Source organism: Bos javanicus, chromosome 16 (assembly GCF_032452875.1).
Source record: "Bos javanicus breed banteng chromosome 16, ARS-OSU_banteng_1.0, whole genome shotgun sequence".
Lineage (NCBI taxonomy): Eukaryota > Metazoa > Chordata > Mammalia > Artiodactyla > Bovidae > Bos > Bos javanicus.
Genome location: NC_083883.1, coordinates 25,029,950 through 25,052,689, shown reverse-complemented (window position 1 = coordinate 25,052,689; position 22,740 = coordinate 25,029,950). Strand labels below are relative to the sequence as shown.

Sequence of the window (22,740 nt, the reverse complement as noted above, 5' to 3'; positions counted from 1 at the left end):
CCCACTGTATTAAAAGAATCACTAAATAGTCTGATTTTTGTCCTCCTCATGATCATTAACCTTCATTAGGCCCTAGAGATGCAACCAGAGACTAATCTTGAACTTATTTTTTTATCTGTTAGTGCAACATCAAGCTTTCCGATACTTCCTAGAAAGTATTTCAAAGATTCAGTGACTTAACCCACCAGCCATCCTTAAGACCCAAGAACCAAGATGAGCAGTCATTGAGGGGACACTCCCCAGGCTGTATTCAGAGCTCAGTCAGGAGGGGACTGTTGGGATCCAGGGCGTTAAAGGCAGAGGAATCAATGGAAATAGCATATTCAGTGGAGCCTGGCTACATTTGGGGAACTCTGGTTGTCCTTTCCCAAACAGTTCAGCTATTCTGAACAACCAATTGATTTCTTAATTGGAATGGTTAGTACTTAGTCAAAAGCATAGACTAAAATGCCAAAACTTGAAGTCTGATTCACATCAACATAAAAATACTACTGATAGGAAGTTCTTTTCAGTGGCTATCGAATTTCAGTTTTACAAGATGAAAAAATTATGGAAACTGGATATCTTAACACTATTGAACTGTACACTTCAAAATGGTTAATCTGGTAAATATTACATGTGTATTTTACCACAACTGTGTTTGTGTGTGTGTGTGTGTGTGTGTGTGTGTGTGTGTGTCTATAACTGAAAGGGGAGGAGAATTAACTTTCATTGTCACCAAATAAGGTTTGGACTTGTATATGTAATCGTATTAATAATAATATCATCACATATGTAGTAGTAATTTCAATGTGCCAGTTACTGATTCTTGAGTGTTTTTCACTTATCTAATGTAATTCTCACAACAATACTATAGGTAGGGTAGTATTATTATTATTACTGTTATTATTATTCCAATTTTCTCATAAGGGAAGTGACCCATGGAGAAGTTTTTCCCCACCCCACACCCCTCCCACCCCCACCCCACCCCCACCCCCGCCCCTGCCCCTAGCCTCTGTAGTTGGTTTCTCTTGCTCATGGGCCCAGAGTCCTCAGCATGCTGGGGCGGGCGAGAGGCCAAGGGCCCAGTCTGGATCAACCCAGAGGACCTTAGGGAAGGAGACCAGAGACAGTGGCTGGGTTTGCTGCAGGAGAATTTTCCCTCTGAGGTTCCAAGTCTCCAAAGCACTGGGGATCAAATCAAGAAGTAGAAAGAAACACTCAAAGTGAAATTCAAGATGCTGGAAAAGATGGAAAGGCCTCTTCTCCCTGGAGTCTCCCCTTCTCCCCTCCTTCCGGCAGGCAGGAAAGGGAAGGCTGTTCCAGGCAGGGAGGAGAGGGCTTCAGAGGGTCTTCTGGGGCAACTCAATCAAAGAAATTATTTTCCCACAGACGAAGCCAAGAAAATCTTAATGGCTTTTTCCTGATTGAGGAATAAATCTATTAATTTATGGCCCAGCCCCAAACCAGTTGTGTCAACCCCACCCATCTCCTTAAAAAAAAAAATGCGAGAAATGCTTCAAACTTCCACTTATTTTCATGATTTCTATCTTCTTTCTCCTATTTCTTGTTCTTTGTTCACCCACACTGTTCTTCCATACACCACCCTGCTTCTCTCACTCCTATCTCTTCACCTATTTTCCAATAAATTGCCACCTTTGTCAATGCCATGTTCCTATCCCAGGACACACTAAATCTGAGGTGCTAAAGCTTCAGAGGTATGACCCCTCACCTTCCCCAGGAAAAGTAAAGACACCATTGATAAGAATAATTAGTTGCCCTTGCAGAAACCTCAAGGTGCCTCATACCTAAACAGCCTTCCGCATCCCAGAGCATGCGTTGTAATCAAAACTGGGGTCCAGGAGAGTTTTAGGGTACAGAGACCCGGCCCCAGAGAGGCACAATTATTACTGGAATTAACACGCTGGAGGGGCGGTGGTGGCGGGGGGGGGGGGGGGCGGGGGGCGGGGGGGGGGGACCCTGAGGGGCCGGTGGGGGTGGTAATTGCTAGATGGCTGGTATTTACCACACTCTGCCACCCTGCTGGCCTGACCTTGAGAGCCCCAAGCTCTGAGAGCCAGGATGAGTGTCCTACCCCTTTGCAGAAACACTAGGAATGGGAAACTCTGGATTTCTGAGGCAATTCAGCGCCCTGGCACCTGCATGACCCATTACTCGACATAAGTATTTGTTTCAGTAGTACTGTAGATGATTTAGATAGTGTAGGCTATGGAGAAAGGGAGATGTAAATTACTCCCCACTCCTCTTGCTAACGTGTGTCCTTCGAAAAGTCTATTAAATATATTTTGCCACAGTTTACTCATCTGTAAGATGGGGATAATATAAGACATCACCTAACCGGAGTTTGGTAAAAAGCAAATGAGTTAATACATAGGAAGTTTTTAGAACAGCGCCTGACATGGAAGCACGCCACAATTTTCTACGTGTCAATTGAAAAGTCGTTCCCGGTTTTATTGGTTAAACTATGTTAGGCTAAACCGCCCCTACAGGTGGCTGGTCACGCGGTTACACTGCATGACCCCAGCCCTGATGACAACATGAATAAAGGGACCTGTCTTGCTCTGGCCCCGTGCTCACAGTTCATGAGGGCCAGTGTGACCAGACACTCTTGGTGCTAACCCAGTAAGAATGAAGTGTGCGCGCTCAGACCTCTACCGAGTCTCCCCACCCGGCTGGTCGCCCTCACCATCTTCGCACCTCCGTCGGTACCCAAGGCCCCGGTTCTCACCCAGTCTGGCTTTTTGATGCTCCCTTTAATCTGCCACCGGTCGAAGGGCCGAGGACTGAGTCTAGGCCCCGACGTGACCCCAGGAGGAAGCGACCGAAGGGACCCGTGAGCTGTTCGCACAGCGCATCACTTAGCCTTACGCTGGGCTTGCAGTCCCACCCGCGCCCAGGGCGCGATTCCAAACCCCCAGTATAGACGAGGCCCCCGCTCAAGCCTCGGGGTGCGGGTGTCCTAGGTTCGAGCCCACCTCCCGCCAGACTTTCGTTTTCAGCCGCGCCCTCGGGGGGAGGTTCGTGGCCTGAGCGAGACGGGAAGGAGACTCGTGGGTACCATACATGGCCCTGTGCCTGCCGCCCCAGTTCGCGGCCTCGGCTCACAGGGCCCCATCCTGCTGGTGCGCTGGCCTCTGGAGCCAGAAAGTGTACACAGACCATAAATTTCCAGCCCCGCCCGGCGCGGCTCTCGGAAGCCGGGGTCCGCCCGCCTCTCGCGGACTCCCCGCGCCGGGCCCCTCACTCGAGCCGGGGGGACTGCGGCGGGCAGCAGAGCGCTGCTGGGAGCCGCGGCGGCGCCTGTCCGGGTCGCCTCTCCGCTCTGCGGCCGCAAGGGCTGCATAGCAGCGCTAGGAGCCGGGCCACAGCTTCCAGGAGTCTCCTCTACGCAGCCGAGGAGGTTGGGTTGGAGAGATGGAGCGGCGCGGGAGACGGAAGAGACCTGGGGGAGGCCAGCAGAGGATGGAACGAGGACGAGGTGACTCGGAGCGCGGAGGGGAAAGTGTCTTTGACTTCAAGACCACCTCTCACTGGAGGTGAAGGAGAACCGTGCACGTGGGGATCAGTCGCTTAGCGCTGTTTTTGTGGTAGGCCCTCACCTCCTGTGGTCGTCCGCTACCCACCTGGCATGCGTTCTCCCAGGAGGTGAAGTGACTGGAATCTTAACAGATTTCCACGTGGTTGCGTCAACATTCACAATTTAAGGTGGATATTGGATAGAAGGATCCCAAAAGTTCATCATAAAAGAGAACAAAGGTTTTCTTTGAACGTTTGCTTTGTAGAGAGACTCCCAGAAGCCCACCAGCTCAGTAATTGGATCAAGAAACTTGTGAGTTTCAGGGTCAGAGGCTCGGCCACGCCCCCTGCTAGTCGAGTACCTACCTGGATCAAATTACCCCATCTCTATGTCTTATCCTATTAAAAAAAAAAAGGAAGAACAGTGTCTTTCCGCCTAGTGTTGCTGAGAAGGGTAAATGAGATGCGAGATTGTCAATTCCCGCTTAAAGAGTGGGCGAGGATCGCATCTGCTTCCTCCATTTTCACTTGCACGCCCGGACTGTGGATGATTGCAAACCGCGAATAACGAGGCATCTCCAGCCAGAAGAGATTAGCGGTGTAATGATGGTATAGTGGTGATCGTTTAATAACAATCCTCACTTGTAGAGATCGGTCTCCCCAAGACCATGCTTCTGTGATAGGAAAACCGAAAAGGGTGAAAAAGAGGTGACAAAGGAAGGTTCCGGCTTCTCAAACTTTGGGGTCGGAGGACATACCTCCGGGAGCCTTCAGATCGCTGCAGCCTGCGCGGGCGCCAGTCCCTAAACCAGAACCCGCCCAGCACGTAGTCAGGGCTCACATCGCAGGCGCGGGCGATGATGGATGACCAGGAGGCTACGGACGGCCCGTAGGTCGCAGGCACATCGTCCTCGGTTCCTAAACAATGCCTCTGTGAAGGAAGTCACCCTTGAGGGTCTTTTATTTTGTTTTTAGGAACCCATTCCTTTTTTAAAATCATGATGAAAATCATTGTCTTTCGTTATATTTTGGTTCATAGACGAGGCTGGAGCCACCACCTATGCAGGCATATCGCTCCTGTAATGCCACATACCCTGCCGCTGACCTTGTCCCCCATAATGGCCCCGGAACCAAGCCAGCATGGCCCAGCTCCCTTTCAGGTCCTGAGTGGAGCCTTGAACCATCTCAGGAACAACGGAAGGTCGGAGCACAGGGAGAGGAGAGGGGGAAAAAAAATGGGAAAGGGTGGGGATGTCCAAAGCGCAGAGGAGGATAAGGGAGTGTTAATCCGAAGGAAATGGGAAAGCTTAAATCATACTCTTCATTGAATTTTTAAACTGTGTATTTGACTCCTTTTTCTACCCTAGCTTTTCATCCCATTTGTTCAACCACAAAACTGCGCTCTTGGCGTGCAGGACAGAAGCTAGCACTGGCAGCGGGGACTCTGAGGGAGGCAGGGTCCAGGAGACTGGTTTACTTCGCTGCGGAGAACCCGGAGGAAGCCTTACAAGGACGAGCTCCCCGGCGCTGCCCACCCGCGCGGGGCAGATGTCTGGACCAACCTAGGCGACTTCGAGGCCTGAGGGCCCTGACCTTGGCCTCGGGGCTTGGCCGGCTGGTTGAGTATCCAAGAAGACAGAGGACTCGGGACCCTCCACTAGACCCAAAAGAGTGGTGAACGGGGCGGAGTCAGGTGACTCCCGGAAGCCTGAGGCTTTGAGCGGGATCTGCTTGCGGAGGGGGCGGGGGAGGGGGAAGGTGGAAGATTGGCCGCGGGGCGCCTCGTGGACACTGCCTTGGAAGCGTGCACGGCCTGTGATTCTCTCCATGGAGGGATCCAGAAAATAGCTGGATGCAGCGACCCTTGCCTGTGGGGATGGCTAGAGGCGCAGTCTTATTCACGCATTAGTTTATTTGCTCGTTCATTTCTTCATCTGCTCACTTCTTGAGCTCCCATCACGTGTTAGGAACTATGCGGTGTGCACTCTTCACCCCGATTCTGACAAATACAAATAAACAGCCCTGACTAATCAAAGTGAGGCTGAAATTCACTGACCCGAAAATCATCCGACGCGAGTAAGGGGGTCGTGAGGGTAGCTCCGGAATCCCACCACATAGCCAACGCTGCTTCCCAGCAGAGGGAGAGGTGCAGATTCACTGAAGTCAGCTCATCACCCCGTCTTTCTGGCTCTGCACTACCTTTCCTTGATCCCAGAGATGCTCCCGTAAGCCCCAGCGCCCTGCGCCGCGAGGCCCGAGTGGGGTCCGAAGGAATCACAGAAAGCCTCGATGGCTTTAGTTTTGATCCTTCTGCCGACCGCTAGCAACATGACTGTGGACGAGTCATTCAACTTACGAGATGCGGCCAACGGTGTCCATCTATGCTCAACTGCCGGGATGACCTGGAGCTAACAGCTGTGTTGAGCGCTGCTCGTGAATTCGTTTTCTCGCTGCTCTGTGACGGCCTTAGTATCGCGGACCCTTGTGTGTATACTCAGCCAGATGATTGAGGGCTTCCAAGTCCACTCCTCCCAGGGTCACCGCTCGGTAACTCCGTACTTTGTTCTTAGCTTTCTCCTGTGTTCACAGTGCTAAGGAGGCGATCACATTGTATAGGATCTACTGAGTCTACAAATAATCACAAGGGCAGCAGTAATTGTGTTATTCGTTTATTCAATAAACACTTTCTGAGGAGCCTTCCCTGTGCCAAACTCTGCCATAGCTGTAAAATTTCTCCAACCGCGCAGCAGAGCCCAGCCAGGCGCTCAAGTGCCTTTCCCTGTTTAAAAGGAGAATTGATGTCCGGTTTCCGTTTTGAACACCCTCCCTGTACGCAGTCAGTTAAGAACATAAAAAAAAATTCCTGAAGTTCCATGTGTCCTGACAGGATCTTAGCAGCGGGCACATATTTTTCCCTCCTTGGGCCCCTGACACTTCCTTTAAAGCCAAAGTGTCAGAAGATTCTAGCTTCTTTCCCTTCCAACTCCCAAAGGAAAGTCCCAACCACACCCACAAGAGTCCTATGGGGCTCCTGCTGTGTGCACAGAGTACAGTGCTGGGAGTACCAAGAGGAAGAAGTGTCAGTGGGCATCTTGCAAGGCAACCCCTGCTGTCATCTAGCAGCGCATCCAAACACTCTGGGCTGCTCCTTAAAGGATTTCCCCAGGGACACTGTGTCTGCACCACATTAAAGATCCACCTATGCATTTAATTTTCTGGAAAGTAGGGATGGTCATGCATTTTTTTCCAACTGTGCAAATACCTCCAAGGACCTCAAATACTGCAATGGATAAACGAATAAATGAATATAATAACATCTAAGCCTAGAGCGTTGATTTGATGCCACTCACTATTCTCATTTCACATTTGATAATGCAATTAATTGTCAATGACTTGTAAGTTAGGTAACTTCGATTATCTCCTCAGGTAATTTCATTTCCTGCTGTACAGATGAGGAAACTGAAAGTCAAATGATTAATTTCCCAAAGTCTCGCCGTTAGTTATTAGTGAATGAATCGATGTTTCTTGGGCTAGTTTGGCTTCCCCTATTCGGGCTTGGGATCAGGTATGTGTGCTCCTTTTGACACGCATGACTTGGTGCCCCACCCGCCAGCCTCTTCCCATACCGGATCCCCAGAAAGTGTTCATTGGGGTCACCCAGCTGCCAGCTCTGAGTGCACCTCAGGTGGTGCTCAAAAGAGGGATGATCAATTATCTGCCCCGGATGGGACCAGGTCCAAGAGCAGGGAAGAGAGGAGTCGGTGTGGCTAGGTAGCCACCATCAGACCTGGCACCCTGTGCTGCCCAGAATCCCAACCATCAGCAACGATCGACGGAAGCGGAAAAGCACCAAGGATGAGGAGGTATTCTGTGAACAGGGCGCGGCTGGGGGTCTTAGACACTATAAGCAAAGCTAAGCCTGTACCTAGGGGGTGCAGGCTGAAGGGCAGGGGTGTCAATCCCCGGGGAAGCCCAGACCTGCGGCTCTTGAAGGACCCCTCTTCTTTGGCACCTTAAGAAGCACTAACCCCACGGCCAGACCGAGAGTTGGCACTCATTCTCTAGAGGAACTGGGCAAACGTCAAGACTCCTGACCTTCGTGGCCTCGTCCTTTAAAATGAAGTAATCGCACCTGCGGGGACTTTTCATCTTCGTTCCCAAAGTGAATGAGGGCAAGGCAGCTAAGGAACCCAGGGGCCTAGGGCTTCTCTAAACTCGGAGGGCCGCAGCTGGCCTCGCAGAGTATGTTCTCCGTTAGAACCGGGTGGGATGGGAGACTGTTATCTTACAAAGTGCACCCGGTGTGAGTAGTTGGGAATCCCAGGGGGCGCTGCAGGTTTTGATACTCCAAGAAGAAGCCGCCGCGGAGAATGCGGGTCTTTGGCACGCCGGCCAATCCCACCGCAACCTCGAAGGTGTGGCTGTGGGCCAGATATGAGCACACTAAACCGGGGTGTATCTCCCCCCACCACCCCACCCGCGACCATCTGCAGTTAAAGTCCTGCTTAAAACCTAGTAGTTACATCTTCACAAAGACCACGGAGTGTGCAACCCTCTTACCCCCACTCCACCCCAGACTAAACTGGAGGGGATCCGAGAGCCCTGAGCATTTAGGGTCCTCTCGGGCATCTTTCATGCATTGGAGAAGGAAATGGCAACCCACTCCAGTGTTCTTGCCAGGAGGATCCCAGGGACCGGGGAGCCTGGTGGGCTGCCGTCATGGGGTCGCAGCAGCAGCAGCAACCGGCATCTTGAAGTAACATCACTGCGTCGTAAGGGAAGGCCTGAGCTCTCAGCACCTCTACCCGCTCTTCCTTCTTAAGAAAAGACGAAGGTGGAGGGAATCTAGGGCGCGCTCAAACCGGAGGAGGGTGCGAGGACCTCAGCCTCTGACTTCTCCCCACTGCTTGCTTCAGAGTCGCGCAAGGCACATCCTGCACTCCGAGAGTCTGTTTGAGGTCTTCGGTGGGGTCAGATCCTGGAACAGGTTAAAGCTCAACAAGCTAGAGCTCAAGACTCAAACGCCCGTAGAAAATCCTCTACTGCAGGGGACCCCACAGTTCCCGGAGATTGTGGTTACAGGAGAACCCGGGGTCAGCTTCCCGTTAGCTAACTTCGGCTTCTGCTACCTAGAGCAGGAGCGACCAGCAGGCCGAGCACTCAGCGCTCACCTGCCCCAAACTGGCCGCGCACTGGAACCCTTGCCAAACCCCAATGTAGACCCTAGTTAAAGGGAGCAGGGTAGATCCTAGAGCCACTGGGACCCTCTGAGGTGCGCAAGGATTTGTGACAACGGGAGCTACTGCCCCCACACCCATCATACACGCAAATTCAAGCTGGAGGAGGGGAAGAGGGGAAGATCAGGGGGATCTCCTTGTCGGGTATGCGGGCCACAGCTTCAAGACTCCCCTTGAAGTGAGGCAGGGTCAGACAGTGTTAACCTCGGTGGGGACAGGACGGCGAGGCTACACGCTCCCAACACCTCCCAGTGTCGCGGTCCTGCCCACCCTCGACTGAGGCTGACAAGCGCAGCGGAACGCGGCGCCTGCTTTCAGGTGCTTAGTCGGCGAATCTTGGCGCAAGAAAACTTTTCTAGAGACAAGCGCTCCACCCACCCACACTGGCAGAGAAAGGCGGTGTGAGGCTCCTGTCTTGGCCATTTAGAGGAAAACGCGGGACTTGATTTGCGTGGTTTACTCACGAAGCCCTGAGCTAGCCCGTAGACGGTCCCTCGTGCTCGTCTGCGTCTACGTTTATGTGTGCCTCGGAGGGCCTGTGCATTTGTATTTGACCTCCGTGTGTAAAAAAGTTGTGTGTGTGTGCGCGCACGTGCGTGCAGTCGAAGGGCGTAGCAGATCCTCTTCGCGTCCCAGAGAGGCGCGCGTAGGTCGCCACCTCTCTGCGCGCCCTGAGCTGCGCCTTGGTAACCTTGCTCGGAGGGCTTGGCGCCGCCAGGACTCCGGGGCTGGCGAGGCGGGGCTCTGCTCTGGGCAAAGAGTTATTACTGCTTTGAGCAAAAGGCGAGGCCTGGGGGGCGCGCGGGTAGGGGCAGGGGTCTCGGCTCAGCTCCAGGGCACGCGCGCACCAGCTCACGCCACGCCCCAGCCTGGAGGGTCTCGGCAGGCCTGGGGTCCGCGGACCTTGCACTCTCTTCCTTCTCTTCCATGCCCGCGAAATCTCGGTCTTAGTTCAACAATTTCTAGCCTCCCTGGCCACTCTTGTTAGCATCGAGCGCCACTGGGAAAAACCCCGTATTCCGGGCCAAGCGAGCAGTCCCAGGATGAGGCGGCCTGGCCCAAAATGTGGGTTTTCCATCCAGCTACTCGGCCGCCTAGAGAGACCCTCCGAAAGGGCAGCTTTTCTTTAAAACGAACTTCAACTTCTCCCGGACTTATGATACTCCCTTCTTGAGTAGAGAGCCGCCAGATTTTCATGTGCAAAATACTCAGGAATGAGAGGTGGGGTGGTTGGGGAGGGGGCGCCTCCTACGACACTCTCCCCCACCCTCCGCCCCGCCCTGCGAGCATCCCGACTCCAGCTGCCGGCTCATTTTCTTCCCAGCCCCCCAGCTCCATCATGCCCTCTAGTCTGGCTGGGACCTGGCCAGGATGAGGACGAATTCTACCTGAAATCACACCACTGCAGTCCCTGGGCGACGTTTTCCTTGAGTTTCAAAAGCCGGGGACGCAGGCAAAGAAACGCGGCGCGGGGTTTGGGAGCCTGCAGCATCCCGCCGACCTCGGGAGGGGCGGGGCGGCTGCGGTGTGCATAAAGCACCTCCCCCCGCCTCAGCTCGCCTTCTCAGCCAGAACTGCATTTAAGTGCCTCAAAATTCAACGTTCCTGGGATGTCCCGGTTTCAGTATTTCGGGAATAGGAAGAAATGAATCTGGCTACTGAAGGCAAAATAGAGGCACAGAGACAATCCTACAGTTCAGGCAGCAGAGCCCGTGCCTGAAAGTGTGAAGGAATCAACCTAACTTAGGGTTGGGACTCACAGCCAAGTGGTGAGACTGCCATCACCCCCCAAAACAAGTGGCCCATTTAGGGATAACAGCTGGATGATGTCCCCATTTACCTTGAGGTCCCTTCCAGGGCACTGTACCTTTCTCTTATCTTTCCTAGGCCAGACCACCCCAGCGGTTCCCTCTCCCCACTGTGAACATTCCTCCAGGAGCTCAGCTCCACTGGGGGTACTGAGTGGCTGACTGAGGCAAGGAATGGTCAGCCTTGCATCCCTGGGCTGCACTCTGGGACTTGTCCAGGTAACCAGCCGAGCCAGGCCAAAGAGAGCTAAATCTGGGGGCTCCACTGTGTCCTTGGGCCCATAAGTCTAGAACAGAAGTCTTTGTGCTCAAGCAAGTGGGTCAAAAGGGGGAGGCAGCTAAGCCAGACCAGGGAGCCTCTTGGAGCTCCAACCAGGGCTGGGTCTAGGGGCATCCTAGGTTCACTGTCCTCGCATCTCTTCAGGGGCAACATTCTCCCTCCCAATGGGCCCCATGGGACAACTGGCTTCCTGTGATGGATGGTGGGTCTGTAAGAGGGCTATGCCTTCGCCCCAGCTCAGTGTCAAAGACCGGGGTGATCAGGTTTTGTCCACAAGGCCTATTTGTTCTAAACTCTCCTGAAATAACATTTTACCAACTCCAGACATTTCGTAGTTTCGAGGGAAAGGGGTGTGGCTGTCTTGGAGAGAGATTTGACTCTTCAAGTTTTCAAAAAAAAAAAAGAGGAAAAAATTGAATGGCCCATCCCAGAAGCTACGTGGAGGCAAAAATAAATTTGCTATATTCCATTTGCAGTATGAGGGGAAAACTGCCTTTCATCCCACCTCAGCTTGCGGATGGTCGCCTGTAGTGACCCATCTATTGGAAGATCGTGTGTGTATGTGTGTGTGTGTGTGTGTGCATGCTGATGGGGGAGGTACAGATGGTGTGCAGTGTTTCAGGCCCTTCACTGACCAAATATGAGCCAGAAGGTCCAAGTTCTGGTTTGGGCTCCTCCTCAATCTGGGACAAGGGAAGTGACCTTGAACAAATCACCATTCTGCCATGCAATACTTTGGCAGCTTTAAAATCATCACAGGCTCAGTCTTCCAGCCCTAACCACTGGCAGATAGTGTGTGGTCCTTTTCTCTGGACACTGCGAACCTGCCCAGTCCCCCTACTCCATCCACAAGCAAGGGGTGGGTTTGCCCTGGAATTGCCTCTCTAGACTCCAGTACCAGCGCTGGAGAGGTTAACCTTGTCCCCCACTACCCTCTTCTCCATCAACCCTGCTTACACTCTGCTTACAGCTGCTGTGGAAAGCTGGTGCACACACTCCTGGTGAAGCCATCTGCGGGACAGGCCTAACAGAGTCTATGGCCGACAGGGCTCCCAGGACATACTCTGGGGCATAGATCGCTCGATGGATCGTGGCAGCTGGCGTGGGCTATGGACTAATGGAACCTCTAAGCCTTTGCCCAAGTCTGCAGAGAGGTGGCTCCGGGGTTGCAGTATGCTCCCCCCCAAGCTCTAGTCCCCCACCTCCAGCGGCTGCACCCCGCAGTGCCTCGGGCTAAAGTCCAGGTCAGAGATCCCAGACCCTAAGGACCACCTCGCCCCAGCAAGCCAAGTGGCCTTTACAAACCAGAGTAAACATTTTATTTACAAGTTTGTGGTATCCTAAGTGCATCACGTCTTTGCACCGTGACCCCTAGTGAGGGGAAAACTGTTTAGTCCAACGCTTCACAGTGTGAGCTGCTTGTATCCGGGCAGGAGTGTTCGTCTGGAGCTGGGAGCCTGGCGGTGGCGGTTGGGGTGGGTGGCGGGGGGGGCACTCAGACTCGCCTCGGCTTTGTGCCGGGTGGGCTGCACCAGCCGGGAGAGGCGATGAGCGAAACTCCGCCGCCGCGTCTCAAACCCCGGGGCCCCGCCGCCACTGGAGAGTAGGCACAGAATCCAGCCCACACTGGAAGGCTGGGGGTCTGCACGCAGGACTCCTCCAATCTCGTCCAGTCTAGAGGCCGCCGAGGGGCGCCGGGACGGGCTCGGGGCTTTTGGGAGCGCTGCTGAGGGAGGGCTGGGGTGCGGGGAGCAGCTCTGAGGCGCCGCCGCTGCTGTGACTGCCGGAGCTCCCGGCGCTGGTGGTGCTGCCGCTACTCAGGCCGCCGAAGTTGAAGCCGCCGCCGCCGCCGCCGCCACTGCCTCCACTGCCTCCGCTGCTGGCGGCCAGGAGGGCGCCGGCCGCTGAGGCCTTGATGACCGTCGTTTGGTGCAGAGACCGCTCGGCCCCTTCAGTCCGCTCCGTGTCGCTGGGGGCCATGTCCAGTGACTCGGGGTCGCTGCTCTCGCTCTCCGCCTCACCCTCCGAGCGGCTAGGGCTCCGCTCCTCCGGCTCGCCGTCGGGGGCCGGGGCTCCGCCCGACGGCTTCTCGCCCGCCTCCTTGTCTTTGTCCTTCTGGGCCTGAGCCTCCTTGGAGTGCCGCCACTTCATCCGCCGGTTCTGGAACCACACTTTCACCTGCGACGCGCCGAGCCGCACCGGGAGACAAAAAGGGACGTGGAGATGAGAGGCAGGCTCGCTCCAATCCGACTCTCGAGCATCCCAGACCCTCTCCCAAAGGCGGGAAAACATCACTGATCGTCCCCAGCACCCCTACCACAGGCCAGGTACTGGGCTAGGAGCAGGGACCCAGAGGCAGCCGAGGGAAACCACGGGGACCACCAGGGATCCTGGTTTAGGGAAGCCGCTAGGACCGTTTCTCAAAATGTGGTCCTCCGACCTGTAGCCTGAAGTCACCTGGATGCTTGTTGGAAAGGCGGGTCCTTGCACCTTGCCCTCAAACTAGGGGCACCAATACTCTAAGTCGATGCTTCTTAACCCCACGTAAGCCAGGACCACCCCCTGCCACGAATCTGATTAATCTATGGATCCCTGGTCCAGAAAAATGCACATATACCCAAGATTTTGCACACAATTTCAAGGGTTTGGTAGCCCACTGTTAAGAATCCTTGCTAAGTCCGCTGCTCCTCTACTGCCATTACTGAAGGCAAGTCAGTACAAAAGTATTTCTTTTTAAGGAGGAACCCTGAGAAACAAGGGGAAGGGGATTCAAAGAGTTAATCCCAGTGGCATGGGGGCACCAATGGACCTTCAGTAAAAGAGCATTTTCTTGGTGTGTGTGTACTCAGAGACTGATAAGGATCCTGCCCCTGCCTAGATAAACTAATTCTTCTGAGGGCTCAGAAAACGCTGGCATTAAACCTGTGCAAAGTGGAGGAAGGGGGTAGGGATGGTTCGGAGAATCTATATAAATATATAATCCCCTGGGGGACCCAATGCTTTCACACAAGTCCCAGCTTCCCTTTTAAAAATAACATCCACAGCTGGTGGAAAACGGCTGGGCTCTTCCAGTGTGTGTGCTGGGGAAGGGAGTTGTGTAATGAAGGACAGAAGGGGGGTGGGCTAAGGGAGCTGTGAAAAAATGCCTTTGCCGTCTGCCCTGTTCAGAATATTCAGCACCCAGGAAGCAAGGGCCACTGCTGTGAGGTATGGAAGAACTGTGACTCTTTATTTTCAAAACTTAAAATAGTTTTAAGTTTTGAAAATAGTTTTCAAAACCTTTATTTTTTATTAAAAAATAAAAATCCAGGTCTTGAACTTGAGAAAAGGAAAAAGTTGAATTCAGGCACAAGAGATTCACTATTTGAAGATTTGTTTTAAAAAACAAACCAAACCAAAAAAAAAAAAAAACAACTCAAGTAGGCAGAACCTGGTGTAATGTTCTTAGGCGCTCTAAGAAAATCTTTTTTTTCTTTCTCTTCCTCACTGCCCCCCTCCCATCAGGCCGTTAGAAAAGGGGACTGACTGTGGCCGCTCCAAGTGGACTTCTCACCCTACTGGGGCTAAGTAATTCCGTTTGAAATGATGTTTTCACTTCCTCACAACTGGGGATTTCACAATCCAGCAGCAGCAGAAGGAGGAGGAGGAGGAGGGGAGGACAAGAGGAGGGGAAACAACAACAACAACAATCTCTTGACTTTGGATTTTTATCTCTTCTGAAACTGCCCCCTACGGCCAACTGCGCCACATTGGAGTACATAATTATTATCTCCTGCGGCCTATTTGCTTTCTCAGCAACAGGCTTTCCCTTGTTGGCCAAAATAAACATGCGGCAGCTTGTGACATATATCTTTAGGGTGGGCTATTCTTTGTGCCCTTCTCCCCCCACCCTCTTCCTCTCTCCCTCTCAAGTTAAGAAGTCCACGAAGTCTCGTGAAATTCAAGATTTAGTGTTTCCACCGCAAAAGGAGAGTCAGGCCGGGCGGAGGGGCCTTGGGGCTAGGCCGCGAGCTGCTGCCCCACCGAAGGGCTGTGCGTCGGGGCCCGTGCGGGCTTACCTGCGCATCCGTGAGACCCAGCATCGCGGCCAGCTGCTTTCGGTCTGGCTTGGTCACGTACTTCTGAATCTCAAACCTTTTCTCCAGACCTTTTCTCTGCAGGTTAGAGAAGACTGCCCGAGACCACGAGCGCTTTCTCTTGTACGTCTGAGGCATCGTGTCCTTCGTGAGCACGGCATAGGGACCTGCCAGCAGCGGGGAGCCGGAACAGGAGAGAGACAGGAGGGCCCAGTTAGTGCTCTGTCCGCGGCCTGCGCGCCTGGGGCTCACACGATTCTTAAAATTGTTTTGCCTCAACAGTCGGCTCTGAAAGCTCTTTCACGCAGGCACGGAATGGCCTCTCTAAAGAGGAAACTTAGGGCTCATAAGACCATAGGCGGAAGGCCTAATGGGAGTGTGGAGTGGACAAGCCCGGGGTTTCGTCGGTTAATTCCAAAGAAAAGACATAAACCGAATGCGTGACCATCGGTTATTCTCAGAGTGGGCGAAAATAACCCTTGGGCCTAAAGGATCCAAAGATGACAGCCTCGATTCTCTACTCGTGTGTGTGTGCACTCGCTTGCGTACCCAGGTGCGCAAGTGTTTGAGGTCATTCCAAAATGTGTGTATGTTAACAAGCAATACCACTTGCTGCACTTTCAAACCACCCTGTCGGGAGAAGTGACTAGGGAAAGCCCCTTCCCCATCACCCCACCGGCCCCCCACACACTTTCTTGACTCCCCAAGCTCCCCCATCCCCCAGGCTACAAAAGACTGAGCTAGCTTCCTGGGAAATCTTTCGCTTTCTCTCCCGCATCAACTCCGGGATTGCTAAACCGCGGCGTGCATATGAAACTCCAGTAGATGTGTGGGCGGTCGACCTAAGCGTGAGGCGGGCGCTCGGGAGGGTTTCCGTACCTGGAAATGTGTCTTGAAACTGATGTTGAACTGAATTTCTCGGGTTTGAGCTTAAGGGACTCAGGATGGCAGAGGCCTCGTTAATGGGATCTAGAGACGCGAAGAACTGGCCGGCGGAGGGCTGCAGGCCAGGAAGATGCACCCCCGCAGGCCGCCCGCCAGTGAGCAGCGACGTGAGATCTGGGGACAAGGGAAAAGAAGAGGTGTTATCCCTCCACAGACCCACACTCACACTCTCTGGGATTTGTTTCTCTCTGTCGCCCAACACCCCCTCCATTCCGCTTTCCTGGAGCGAAGTCGTGAGAGCCCTCTGTCTCCAGCCCCCAAGACGCCTCTCTCCGGACACTGGCAAAAGGGCAGTGCACGAAATGTTCCTGTGTGTGCCCTGTAGGTCCACATCCATGCGTATAACTGGGAAGGGCTTTTGGCAAAGAGGCCTAAACAAGACACTTTCAGGTGTCTTCCAAGAATTCCATAGAACTAAACCGTCCCCTCCCCCCAAAGAAGCCCTCACTCTGCTCTCTCCTCTTGGGGAGTTCAGTCAGTATTGTTCATCTACAGTCCTTGGGTGGAATTGCACCAGAAATCAGACCAAAGGAAGCGAAAATGTTCCCCAAAAGGGCTTTTCCTGTCCAATAATGTAGTTCTCTCTCCAGATATGTTATTAAAGAGACACACAGATGATAGTCCATTGAGCAAATATTTACACCAACCATTTTTATGAATATTGATTCTGTGACTGTGTGTTTTTAAAGCATCCCTGGATTCTTCGTGTTTTTGTTTTTATTTTAACGTAGAGCAAGTGAGTTTCAAACCTAATGCTTCACAGCCTCCTTACAATTCATTTCCTTTTCCCTCATTTTACCAACTTGTTCTTAATCCTAAAAACACTCAAAGGCATCCCAAACGGCCCCAGGGATCGGCGAGTGCGTCAGTTCCTTGATCAGAGGCCTGCAGCCTCTCTACCAAGACCTACCTCTCAGTGTGTTGCCTTCCTTGACTTTGGGGTCAAATTCTGCAGACAAAATGCGGTCTATTCCAAACTTGAGGTCCTTGCTGGAGGGGGCCGGGGCGGAGCCGCTCTGGTGGGGGTTAGGGACCACCCGCGACCCGGAGGCCGGGGGCTGCAAGGCGCCAGCCCGGGGTGGAGGCGGAGGCTGTTGCTGCTGCGGTTGTTGCTGCTGCTGTTGTTGCTGTGGGTGATGGTGGTGGTAGGCGGCTGAGAGCGGGGACAGTCGCTGAGGGAAGCCAGCAGGGACTTCGGAGGGCGCCACCACCGGGGTGGGTCGAAGCGGGGATCTGGCGGCAGCTTGGAAAGAGGCGTGCGGGTGAGCCGATCCCAAGTGCGCGGTGAGGGCAGCGGCCGAGGCCCCCGCCAGACCCTCCGGGGTCGCCCCGGGCTCCCCAACACCCGCGTGCAGGATGTCCGCGATGCAGAAGGAGGGTTTCTTGACGGCGGCGGGGTCCAGAGGAAAGGAGCAGCCGCCGGGGCCGGCAGAGGAGCAGTAGGCGGCCGACCAGAGGCTGAAGTTGGACGCGTAGAAGGGAGCCAGCCCGGCGGCGAACATCCTGGCGGGGTGCGCCGAGAGGCCGCCGCGGCCTGGCTCGGCCGGGTGGATGGGTGGGTGCGCGGGGAGAGGAACGCTAAGTCCAGGAGGAGGCGGCAGCCCCGCCGGGGACGCTCAGCTTACTCTTCTCCGTCCGAACTGCAGACAGGCCAGGGAGCCCTAGCGCCACGGAGGGAGGAGGCGAGGGCCGGATCTCGGCCGGCCGGCCACAGCCTCGGCCCCTGGCCTCACTTTAAAGGCGGCGCGGCGCCCGCGCTCCCTGCGGGCTGGAAGGCGAACCAGGGGCGCTGGAGCGGCTAGGCGGGCGGGGGCCGCGGTTGCACGAACGCCAGAGAAGCCGGGGAGACGGGAATCGGGCACCGAAAGAAACACCCAAACAGCTAAGCCTTAAGAGCTAAATTTAAAACAACAACAATAATAATCCGTTAGTTTGAAAAAAAAAAAAATAGGGGGGGAAAAAAACTCCTCTCTAAAAACTCCCAAAGTTTTGGCAGGAGCTTTCGAGTCAGACCCAGGGTAGAACCTCGATCCGATCGCTCATTGGCCACGCTGGCGACCAATGGGGAGTGGGAAACGGAGGGGAACTGGGAAAGGGGGCGTGTCCCGCCCCCTCGGCCACGCCCCGGCCACGCCAAACTGTTTGCTGCTGCCGCGTGGGCTGAGCTGTGTTAGGCGCGCACTCTGCATAGAGCAGGGGCCCGAACCGCTGCTCCAGGGAGTCCTAACCTCCCACTAACTTCTACGGCTCCGAATCGGCACCAGGCGTGGAGAGTTGGCCACAGCGCTTCTGGAGCGCTCTCTCAAGGAAACTGGTGCTCCTGCCTATTTTCGAGGGTACAAAGCCGGCCTCTTAGAATGCTGACGGCGCCCAAGTCTTCCCTCCTCTCTTTACTTCTCTCGGCCCGATTTTTCTCCAGTCGGCCTCTATCCCCAAGAGTTGGTGTCCTCTACCAAGCTCAGTCTTTCGTAGGTCCCGGCCCCCGCGCGGCCCTGCCCTGGCCTATCGCACGCGAGTGCCCCGGCACTGAGCAGCCCCCTCCCTCGCCCCCCGCAAGTGAGCACCTCGTCTGCTTCCCGGCCGCGGAGATCCTCAGGGAAGAGAGGAGGGGCGGTCACAAATGAGCTTTATTCTGAGCTGTCACACACTGACAACTTGAACGAGTAACTTTTCAAACAAAATAAGACGGATGTCTCCGAACGCCTCCCTTGGACGCAGTCAAACCTTCTCCCCTCCCCACCCCTCGAGCCTCAGGGACAACAAAACAGGCCGCCGTCCGAAACCCGGGAGCGCGGCACGCGCGTCCCCTCCTCTGCTGCACCTTGTAGGAAATGTCACCCTCCCTCCTCCGCCACATCCCCGATCACGTGGCGTCCGTTGTTTTGCAAGTGCCCACAAGAGTCGATTTCCTTGGGGTTAAATGCTGCTTTCATTGCGACTGTTTCCCCAGGGAACCCCTTAGGCCTGGTCGCAGGAAAAGCTGCAGTGGGGGCGGACGCCTTCTATTCGCACTTGGGGTCTTTGGAGCACAGAGTCGGTGTAGTGGGGGTTTTCTGCAACATCAACATCTCTATTTTAAGAATTCGTTCTCTTTTAAATTAGACTCAGAATGGATTTCCCCACCCCTCTCCCAAACAAACCACAGGCCACCCAGATGAGTTCTTCCTGCACATTTTCAGGAAGAAAATAAAATGATACTAATAGTGAAGCCACGAAATCTTTTGTTTTCGATTGTCCTAATAAGCATCTTCTAATAGAACTTCCGTGCTTCTGTGGCATTTTCCTCCCCAAACTTTCAGTATCGTTGCCATAAAGCTTCTGTGGCATTTTAAAATTTCACTTCAGTACTAACAGGTCTTTACCAAAGAAACCCAGGAAGACAACTGAATTTGCTTTGCCTATCTCGAGTTCGGGGTTTGGGCTAGTGGTTTCTGGTCACTAGTTGCATATGCTGTCATTTTAAGTTTTTGGCTTTCTCCAGGAAAGTAACAATCACTAATCAATTATTTGTAACCAGTCAGCTTTGAGAACAACACTGGCCCCGCCTCTCTCCCCAACCAGCTTCTGTCTCTCTCTGTCCTCTGTCTCTCCCTCCCTCTCTTACTCAAGAGGGTTTCTTGCCCTGCTCCGTGGAGCCGGGAAAGAAGTCTTAGGTCCAGAGACTGAAAGGGGGTAGCAGTGGGGTGATCTGCTAAAGTCATGGGCAGCTAGGGCAAGAGAAATGCAGGAAGACCAGCCCTTTTGTTAGACGAGTATAAAGCCACTTGAGGTGTTGGACCCTCCTTAAAAGGCTCCAGCGCAGGCTTTGCAGGAATACGCTAAGGATTCCAGGGAAACTCTAGTGGGAGGGCGCGGCCTCTGATTACTTCGCTGCCCTCGGGGAAAGACACTAGCGCCAGTGTGTGTAGGGGCTGCCTGGAGCCCTCTCTTCCTCCCTTTTTTTCTGGTGTCACTTCCAATTCCGCTGCGAGCACTGAAGCCACGGCCTAAGCACAAACTCACAGTTCGAAAAGAGGCGCATTTAGGCCTCACCCCATAAAGCCCGCCCGCAAATGCTAAGCGACCCTCGGGAACCGGCGCGGGATGCGTGCGGGGCGGAACGTGGGCTCTGCGGGTTTCCAGCGGAGCCCACTACCCGCATCTGCAGCATTTCAAGGCCCGGAGCAGGAGGGGCGAGGATGGGGCCACAGGGTGCATTTACCCCGCAGACTCCTAACACTGCCGCCCACTCCTCTCTGCCCGCCAAACCCGCACGGCCTGATTGTACATTGCCACCGGACCAGCGTGCCCTTCATTACTCTCAGTTTCATTGCAACCGCATCAGCGCCTCTCAGACCCACCCGGAGCTCCCGGAGGGAAACGCGAAAAAGGAAACCTTTGGAACCCCTTTCTGCCTCCCCTCCACACGCCTTTGGCCCAGGCTCCGACTCTGCGAGCCCCTCGCCCTCTTTTGAGTGCTCAGAATCTCCTCCTCCTCCCTACTCCCTCCACCCACTCAGAACCAAGAAAGCAGCAGGAAACCCTGGACTCGCCGGAGTTCAGGTCATCTCCTGTTTTTTGATGGGCTCAAACTCCGGCTAAATGAGCGGATGTGCCTGCGAGATTGGGCTCAAAATAGAAGCGGCCTTAGTATTTTAGGATACTGCAGAAATCCTTATTTCTTCCGGAGAAAAACTCTATAATGACTCCTAGCACTTCCCCTTTCAATATTTGTGCAACTTTATCTCCACCGACAAGTTGCTCGGGTGACGCAAATCCGCCCTTGTGTATTACAACTACCAAAATAAATGCGCGGAAATCAATTCCCTTCTAGCAATGAAAATATAAATATACAGCTGCGACTTTCCCCTTTAATCTTTGCTTTCCGAGCGGCTCCGGGCTGTGGCAAAATGAACCGGTCCAGAGCAATTGAGACAGGCCAAGGCCCTGGGGGCAGAGGCGAGGGCTCCGGGGGCCTGGTAGCCGCGGATTCCGGGTTCTAGCAGAAGTGAAGAGGGCCAGACTGAGCCAAATTAACTTGAGCTTAAATTTGGCAGCGCTGTCTTTTGAGGAAGCTCAGAAGAAAAGACATTTGCATAGCTACACTGGGCAAATTACAATTGACAATAGAGCAACAGAAGTAGTGGTTTATACTAAAAGGTTTAACAACTTTGGGCGGTGGGGGACGGGGAGGAGGGACGCTAGAGGGGTAGATGCCACAATGGCATCGAATTAATTCTAAGAGCTGTCTTTAATGCATACGACCCTTCCCTTCTAAATCAGAGGTTTATGCATTGACTGAAGCAAGAGATGGGTCCCATTGCCCTCTGGTTGTGCTGTATTCCAAGTCTCCATCCTCCAATGCAAATTCTTGTCCTAAACTTGGGGACACAGATACACACCCACTGAGCATAAAAACTCAAGCTTGAGCTTTGCTTATTATATAACATAACTCTTCAAGGGCTTCAGCTGTCCAGATGTGCTTTCTGCTTTGTTCTTGCTTTTGGATTCTGAGCAGAATAACACACAAATTAATTGCTCTGTGAATTTGGGACCCCCTTACGCACAATCTTAATTTTAAATACTTTTTCAAACAAAGGAAAGGATGGAAATAATTAAATATTCACAGTCAAAATAAGAAGGAAACTTAGCTTACCCAGCTCTCAGGATATGAGAGGTTTGCAGCAATGTAGGAATCTGAGTATATTCTGCCTGTCATTCTGCCAGCCCAAGATTTATAGACTGCTGGGCCAGTGCTTGCATTTAGTAGTGGGTGCGGGCTTTCTGTTCCTTATGGATGCTATGTACTAGAGTTTGGGACTCTAGGGAACACACACACGTCCCTTAGATTATTCTAAATAGGCCACAATGCCCTTGTCCTGGAGACCTTAATATTCTGGAAGTTAATATAGTTCCTGAGTTTTTAAAGATAGTTAGACTTTGATAGGGGTTAGGAAAGGTGAATAACGATGTGGTAGGACCACAAAGTCCATAGCCACTTGATTTATTCCTTTTCTCATTTCCCAGGTGAGGCAGACTCACAGGTGGCCATCTCTTTATGTGTCCATAGCCCTGCCCTTGACCTCTTGCCAACAGGACTGGTTTTGGAGCTGCAGACAGCCTTTTGGGTCTGGTCTCACTTAGCTTTTCTTCTCATAGAGTTTCTCACGTATTTCTTTTATCCCATGAATAGGATATACCACTTCACATACATGTACTTCCTCTCTCCCTCTTTCTCTCTCTCTCCCTCTCTCTTTCTTACACACACACACACACACACACACACACACACACACACACCCCAATCACTGGGGATCTTAGAGACTGGGGAGAAGGGCAGGACAGGCAGTTTGGGGTTTTCTCCAGGCAGTTTGGAGCTTTCTGCTGTTGTAAAATGCTGTATCTCTGTCTCTCCAAGTCATCTCTCCACACTCAGCCAAGAAAGACCTCAGACCTCATAAGGCATAATGATAGAACCCATTTCCACGTGGCATTTGTAACATAGACTCACATATATGTGCAGTGAAGTCATGTCCTCCTAAGAGTAAGTTACGAGAGACCATCTTAACATGGAAGCATTTTAGTACTTCATTCAACAGGTTTCTGTGTGGTAGCCGGAAGCATTCTCACTTCTCCTCCACATATTAGTCACTTGCCTTGTAGAAGCTGGATTTGCTGCTTGAGTTATTGAATCTGAATAGCTGAGATTTGACATCTAGGGAGTGAGTTGAATGTCAAGGTAAGAGAAGCAGGTGTAGGTGAAAATTGTATGTTAAAAAACAACTCTGGTGTTGAGAGGGAGAGAGAAAAGGCATTCCCAGAAGAATATTTATCTAGACGAACAAAGCTTTCCTTTCCTTTGAGATAATATTCCCATGTTAGAGAATAGGTTCTAAGAA

General features: G+C 53.1%; 1 protein-coding gene across 1 annotated transcript; it reads right to left on the bottom strand.

Annotated features, from left to right (window-relative positions):
• Positions 1-12,143: 12,143 nt before the first annotated feature.
• On the bottom strand, positions 12,144-17,867 carry HLX (H2.0 like homeobox). The gene is made up of 4 exons (XM_061382245.1): positions 16,773-17,867; positions 15,797-15,976; positions 14,900-15,084; positions 12,144-13,019 (listed from the first exon to the last, which is right to left on the bottom strand). The coding sequence occupies exons 1-4, from the start codon at positions 17,362-17,364 to the stop codon at positions 12,516-12,518; spliced, it is 1,461 nt and encodes a 486-aa protein (XP_061238229.1). The 5' UTR covers positions 17,365-17,867; the 3' UTR covers positions 12,144-12,515.
• Between the last annotated feature and the right edge of the window lie 4,873 nt (positions 17,868-22,740).